This window comes from Callorhinchus milii, unplaced genomic scaffold (assembly GCF_018977255.1).
Source record: "Callorhinchus milii isolate IMCB2004 unplaced genomic scaffold, IMCB_Cmil_1.0 Scaffold13, whole genome shotgun sequence".
Lineage (NCBI taxonomy): Eukaryota > Metazoa > Chordata > Chondrichthyes > Chimaeriformes > Callorhinchidae > Callorhinchus > Callorhinchus milii.
The window spans coordinates 7,302,283-7,310,154 of record NW_024704754.1 but is presented as its reverse complement, the minus strand read 5'-3'; the positions used below and the strand labels follow the sequence as shown (position 1 = coordinate 7,310,154).

The 7,872-nt window shown below is 42.5% G+C and overlaps 1 protein-coding gene across 1 annotated transcript; it reads right to left on the bottom strand.

Annotated features, from left to right (window-relative positions):
• Positions 1–5,247: 5,247 nt before the first annotated feature.
• Positions 5,248–6,345, bottom strand: LOC103186492 (5-hydroxytryptamine receptor 4-like). Its single transcript, XM_007905567.1, has one exon. The coding sequence runs from the start codon at positions 6,343–6,345 to the stop codon at positions 5,248–5,250; it is 1,098 nt and encodes a 365-aa protein (XP_007903758.1).
• Positions 6,346–7,872: the final 1,527 nt, after the last annotated feature.

Here is a 7,872-nt window from a genome sequence, read left to right as displayed (position 1 = left end):
TGTTTTTCATTCCTCCCCTCGCTCTCTCCTTCTTTCTCTCTCTATCTCCTTTTCTCTATTCCTTCCTTTCTTTCATTCCCCCTCTCTACCTCTGTCTATCCCTCTTTCTTTCGCTCCTTCTATCTCTTTTTTCTCGCCCTCTTTCTTTTCTTTCCCGAACATTCCGCGGCGCCGTCTCCGTCTTCTCTCACCTTTTTTTTTTCTGTGTGACACGGAAGTGATCCCGGTTCACTTCCGCTCAACTCAGCCAATCAGAGGAGGATGCCGGCCGCGGGGCATGGCGGGAGTTGTAGTGGACAGGGGCGGGCGTTGGCGCATGCGCCCTGAGGGTGTTTCTCTCCTGGACAGAGCACCTAATAAATCAATGCTCCACTTCAGCACAAACTGAGAGTCGTGGATTCTGAACTGCACACCTTTACCTCCTGATTTTCTCTGAAAATGAGCATATGGTCAGATTGATACTTTTATCGCTTAAAATATTAATAATAATCCTTGCATTTGATACAGCGCCTTATCACATCGTCGAGACGTCTCAAAGCGCTTCACAAAGCATTCCGTAAGGTAAATTGACTGTGCATTTTGCGGGTGAAACCCGGCAGCTGATTCTCCCACAGCAGTGTCCCCACAAATAGCTATGAAGTGAGTGACCGATGCTACCGGAGGGATTATTGGCCACGACACTAAGAGAAATTCCCTTCTCTTTTCGAATGGTGCCGCGGGATCTTTAACATCCACCCGGACAGGCAGACGAGACCTCAATTTTTAACGTCTCATCTGAAGGACGGCGCCTCTTGACAATGGAGCGAGTGTCAACTTGGACTACGTGCAGACAAGAAATCAACATTCAAACCGGTCTGGGTGGTTTAGTGCTAAACCAGTTTAGATGGAAAAAGGACACAAAGCCCCTAGGGCTGTTTTTTTAAAAAAAATCTTTAAATCTTATTTAGATGCCAAAACAGAACAATTTGAAATCTGTTCAATAGAAAAACTAGTATTAGTCCTGACATTAGGTTCTTCCTCTATTTTTCCATTTGCCTTCTGAAGTCACCACTAACTTTGCCAGTCTGTGGTTACTGAGTTCATTGCTGCTTCCTTCCTCAGTGTTATTGCTGCCATATCTCCAACGAGCACTCCCCTTCTGTATACATATACTCACAATTAGACTCAGCAACCAACAGCAGCAAAATTGCACAGTCAACAACAAGGGCATGTAAATTGCTTGCCAAACACATTTAACCTGAAGCACCATCGTATACAGTGTTCACAAAGTCCAATTACCTCCATGTTTTTTTTCTACAGCGCACTGCCCAACAACTGAAACGTGGAAAAAATATGATAGTTGTATTTAGAAGTATTTAATCGTATTCAGTACAAGTGTGATTGTATTTAGACGTCCAGAGGATCGGTGTATGAGTGCATCATTTTCATGGTAGATAATGATACGTCGACATGTTCAGTGTCATCTTCCGTGACATGGATGGAGTGAGGATGAAGTTACTAGTATCGATTCATCTTCATCAGAAAATAAAAATGCATTGCAAGAAAAAATAACAAGGTGTGAGGGTGGGAGAACAGGACTTTGTGAACACCCTGGTGAAAATTAACTTTATTTTGTAAATTCTAATCCACCTTCCTTCCATATCCACTAGATGGCACTGCCAAATGATCATTTATTTAAACAGTTGACTTTCTTTGTTGAATTAATGTGTTCAGTTTTCACTTGTTTGGTTAGATAGTTATAATATAATTCTTGCGGTTATTATTATAAATAATAATAGCCCACACATCACTACACTTTGCAGTTTATCCCGCGTTTGCCTACAAAATATACAGTCAATTCACTTTACAGTATATTCTATGAAGCATTTTGGAGACGTCTCAACGACCTGATAAGGCACTATATCAAATGTAAGGATTATTATAAATGCTTTGAGGCATCCTCCCAATATGAAAGGTGCTGTTCCAAATGTAAGGATTATTATTAGTAATATTGAGCTATGAATGGGACAAGCAGAACTCATTTTCTCTCAATTCGTATAAGTTTCTAGCTTTCCTGTATTTGTGACCAGATATTCCCTTCCCTTAGCACTCCTGTTGTGTTGTGTACTTTCCAGTACATAGAATGACGTATTTCACGTTGATAACTTTTCGGTGCTTCAAACACACTAAACAATTGAAATGTGGAGGAGCAAAGAGATTTGGATGTCCATATCCACAAATCACTAAAAACTAGTTCCCAGGTGCAAAAAGTAATCAAAAGGCGAATGGAATGTTGGCCTTTATCTGAAGGGGTCTGGAATACAAAAGGGAAGAAATGATGCTTCAGAGGGTTAGTCGGACCCCATCTGGAGACTGCGTTCAGTTTTGGGCACCACACCTCAGGAAAGATATATTGGTCCTGGAGGGGGTGCAACGCAGGTTCACCAGAATGTTTCCAGTTCTAAAAGAGTTAAGTTACGAAGAAAGGCTGAGTAAACTTGGATTGTATTCCCTTGAGTTTAGAAGGTTGAGGGGTGATTTGATTGAGTATTTAAGATGATAAAGGAATTTGATAGGGTAGATACAGAGAAGCTATTTCCTCTTGTGGGGGAATCCAAAGCAAGGGGGAATAGTCTTAACATTAGAACCAGGCCATTTGAGAGTGAAATCAGGAAGCATTTTTTCACTCAAAGAGTGGTAGAAATCTGGAATTCTCTCTCCCAAAAGGCCGTGGATGCTGGATCCATCCACACCTTTGAGAGTGAGGTGATAGATTTTTGGTAGGTCAGGATATTACGGGATATGGGGAGAAAACGGAAATTGGAATTGGAAGGATTAGTTGAGATACGGAGCAGCCATGATCTAGTTAAATGGCGGAACAGGCTCGAAGGGCTGAATGGCCTCCTCCAGTTCCTATGTTCCTATGTTTCTATCAAACAATAAGTTACGATTTATCGTGGGCAATGTTCAGATCCACATCACAAAATATGATTGTTTCCGTGTTAGGTTTCAAAGATCTGTTTGGGTCTTTCTCTTTATTAACTTCATTGCTTGTGCTGACCAAATATTGCCTTGGAGATGTTGCTGTAACAGCAGCAACATGTGAAGTGCATAAAACAGGCAGTACACTAAGTGACATCTAAACAGAAATGTTAACTAGGTTCTTGCAGAAATCTATAGTTACAAAGTTTTATGTTTTAAAATTGTTAGTCTGGCTCAGTCAATTGCCTCCAGGGTAAAGGTTTTGCAAGTGCAATGTAGCAGCAGGTTTTATGTGCTCGCCTTGCAATCTGGTCCGATTTCTAGGTGGGGCAAAGCTTCAGACACATTTCCTTACTTTACACACCTCTGTTTACCTAGCAGTAAGTCAGAACCCAGTTGTTAGTCGATTAGCAGATCGCTTTCCGGGAGTAGTAATCCTTCAAAAAAAGATTTGGTCAATCAATCCGTGCGCAATTGGCTGCCGCATTTCGCCCACAAAATATAGTCAATCCACTTTACAATATATTCTGTGAAGTGCTTTGAGACATCTCAACGATGTGATAAGGCGTTATATAAAATGCAAGTAATTGGCTCCCCTCTCGACTCTCTACGCCCTCCTCGCTCCCTCCCTTCCCTCCCCTCACCCTGACCATTTCCCCCCTCCTCGCTCCCTCCCTTCCCTCCCCTCACCCTGACCATTTCCCCCCTGCTCGGTTCCTGACCCAAATGTACAGCGCCTTGGGACGTCCTCCTGACGTGAAAGGCGCTCTATAAATGGAATCTTGTTGTAGTTGTTGTTATTTGTGCTGAGTTTTGTTGACCTCAGCCAGTGTAGTAATACAGGGCAGTGTGATCAGCATGAATGTCTCTGAGCTAGAGAGTGAAATGTATGAATCATGCTGCCTGATCCCAGTTGGTGTACAGTGACCCGGATAAGGACAGGGTTAGACTCAATTGTGATGTTGTCTGCAATCAGTTATCCTGCTGACGCTCACGGTTTGATGCTCACAAGTGAACGTTGGCTGTCAGAACAAAGTACACAAAGTTGCCAAGATTCAAAGTTCAACAAGAAGAATATCCAGAGAAGAGAAGATATAAATAGACAGACGGAAACAGTAGTTTGACCCAACTAGTCTGTGCCTGTCTTTATACTCCACACAGGCCTCAATCCCTCCTATTCCCCTCTCTTACACTCTATTCCCTCCATCATGTATAAATCAGAGGTTATTTCTTAGTTCAGTCAATTACACAGTGCTCCTGTTACAATGAAGTTCTGGTTCCTTCCACCTCTTCCTACACCTCAGTGGGTCTTGGTCAAGGTGCCCCACGTTATAATTTCCTATTGACTTTTCTTTTAATCTATCGCCTTCCTTCACAGTGCTTTGCTTACAACAAAAACATCAACAATTGTATAGCCCTTCACACAGGATCACGTCGCTTTCACACCCCCTATTTCTTCCTGCCCATGCATTGCATCTGCGAACGTTATGCTAGGAGTGGATGCTAAGTGGAGAACTTCACCTGAGTCAGCCCACTGTTACTCCATGTCTTTGCCTCTTTGCCATCTGAACAGGTATCTCATACCTCTGACATTGCAGCACACTCCCAGCACTAAATTGGAGCGTCAGCCTAGCTATAAGTTTCAAGTCCCGACGTGAGCTTGAACCCACAACATCTGAGTCAGAGGTGAGAACATGACAAACTGGGCCAGGCTGACACCCAAAATGGATATAAAAGTTTTGTAATGTTCTTGCATTTGGGTGTTTCCACATTGAAATGATAAAGGAGCAAAGCCATCATGGGTTGTCCCACCTTTTGTGACAATACCAGAGCACTGATATCCCCTTCTCAGTGCATAAAATAGGCCTGAATACGTGACCCCGAATCTTAAATATACACTTTAAAAAATCACGCTGCTAAACTGGTTTCCAAATCTGTCGTTGAAACTGCTCTAACAAAAGCTAATTAACAAAAATAATATTTGCGTTTGATGAAGCGCCTTTCAAGCAGGAAGAACATCTCAAAGCGCTTCACAGGATTTACTATAAAGTGAATTGACTCTATATTTTGTGGGCAAAACGACTTAAACAGTCGTGGATTTAAGTGATTTTTTTTTGAAGGAATCATTCCCGGAAAAGCAATCCGCCAATTGACTAACAACCAGGGTTCTACCTACTGCTAGGTAAACAGAGGCATGTGGAGTAAGGAAACTTGTCCAACATTTCGCCGGCCGGGAATACATTCACGTCCCATTCAGTTCATACATTGATCATCTGTGCAATGTATTTATTCTTCTTCATCAAACAATTCACTGGTAAGAGTGAATTGACGTGAAATGGTCTTAAGTCGTGTGTTGAGTTTAGTAGAGCCAGCCAAGCTGTTATAATGACAATCTTTGGTAATTATTTTGCAACTGATTATCATCGAAAAAGCTCTTCGGAACGATTTGTTGAAGAAAGCATATAAAAAAGGATTAAGCCCCGAATTGAGGTAGCCCAGCCACAGAAAGACCTCAATAAGAATTGAGTCTGCCTGGTAACCGAGTAAGGGATCGATTATGTTTAAAGTGAAGAAAGGCACCCAACAGAGCAGGAAACATCCAATAATGATCCCCAGAGTTTTAGCTGCTTTCCTTTCTTTCCTTATGGATGAATTTTGCTGGATCATTTCCAAGTTCATTCCTTGCTGCCTTGCGGCTATCTCTCTCACTTGGTTTGTGGCCACAAGGAAGATTTTGGCATATGCAACCAATATGACTGGCATGGGGAGGTAGAAGGCAATAATGGAAGCAGTCACAGAGTAAGGGATGTTGACTACAAACACGCAATCTTGTGAATCTAACTGCTCAAAGGAGTCTTCCAAACCTATGACGTGGAGGTCCAACACCAAGGGCACAATGGACACCAAAGCGGGCAGAATCCAGCAGATCAGCAGAAGAAATGTTACCCTTTTCCGAGACATCGTGAAGCGATATTTCAATGGGTAGCACACGGCAAAATAGCGGTCAAAGGCGATGCAGCTGAGGTTGACGATTGAAGAGGTACAGAGCATCACGTCCATGATGGAATGGATTTTGCAAAATATTCGCCCGAAATACCAGCCAAAGACAGCTTTGACCATGCTGAAGGGCATCACGACCAGACCCACAAGGATGTCTGCCGTGGCCAGAGACAGAATAAAGGCATTGGTGGGAGTTTGCAATTTGGTGAAGTAGGCGATTGAAGCAATCACGAGGACGTTGCCGAGGACAGTAAGGAGTGTGATGATGGTGAGAACACTGAGGGTAGTCACGCATTGAATCACTTGCCTTGCTGTGTAGGGCACGCTTTCTGAAGAGTTGCAAGATAGAGTATAATTGAAAGGAGGACTATGGCTTGTATCCATCCCCTGTGATTGTCTCCCAGTCACAGTGAGTCCCACACATCCAATTCAGTCAATATCAGAATCTACAATGGCCCGTGGCTATTCCAGTGCATGCTGTTATTCAAAAATACCTCTGAAACATCAGCTTCTTAAACGTCTGTCCCTCTATCTCGTGCTCGTGGTCTTCCTTGCTTAGTTTCACCAAAGCTCTTGAAAGGTCCGAGACTGATTCCCAAACGGTAAGGCTGGAGGTTCATTTGCTGGATAAATACAAAACCTTGCATTTATATAGCGGCTTTCATGTGGGGCAGCGTCTCGGAGCGCTTAATAGTGGCAGAGCCTGAAATACCTTCACTAGAAGCTACCATTTGCTCTTTGCACTGGCTGATACCTTTCTCTCTGCTTCGCTGCTTGTAGCTCCTGATAATCCGAGCTGCAAATCATTAACCTCTATCCGTCATGAGTCAACATCACATGATTTACACTGTCTTCTGTGAAACTGGTACTGTGTTGGAGGTGGATAAACTACAGCAGATTTTTAACCTTATTAAACAAATAATGCATCTTCTGCTAATTGCACAAAGCAAATCAATACTGGTATCCAAGACACACCACAGAACTCATTAAAAATCAATGGGACTGTGTAACTATAAACAAGTTTCTTAAACGTGACAGCTTGGGAGCTCAACGCAATCTCTCTGGCAGTACTTAAACATTTATTATTCATCTAATTTCCTACACCTATTGGATGTCAATCACAATTTGAGAACTGGGAAGGTCCATTCACAATGTCTTTATACGCGGTGGAGGTGAGGTGGTGTGTTTGTGCTTTACAAGTCCTGGGTTCCATTGTGTTTGCAACTCTATCATGGAAACCAAATGTCATGCTCCCCTTTTAACCCACAAGTTGCACACCTCCCTTGCTGGTGGTTTCGCTCCTACACATGCAGGTTTTTGTTTGTCTTTTTCCGCTGTGTTCCACCTTGTTTCTCTCAATTCCAGTTCCTATAGAGCTACAGGAAGTGACCTGGGGTGGGATGGGACATGAGGCCAGGCTGCTCTGGACTCATTTCAGAAATGTCTTTAATGTCATAATGGGAGATGAGTTCTAAAGTAGTCATAGAACTAAACAAATTCATCAGTGATGCTTTGTTTATGGGCCAAACATATGTTAATGTAGAAATGCTGTACACTGTCCAGTGCCTTGGGATGTCCTCCTGACGTGAAAGGCGCTATACAAATGTAATCTTGTTATTGTTGGTGTTAATTATTTGGTCACTCAATCCACGAATGTTTGTCTGTGCGCAATTGGCTACATCATTTCACCCTCAAAATATAGATTCAATTCTTGTCTTTAATCTATATCTTGTGAAGTTCTTTGAGATGTCTTGACGACGTGCCAAGATGTTATATGAAATGCAAGGATTATTATAAAACACGTAGTTCCTCAAGTCATTGTCTGAAGCATTCAAGGTGTTCCATAGGCCAGACAGGGAAGATGTCTAAAGGTGTAAGTGGTCCAACTAATGACGGCAATAATGTCTGAGT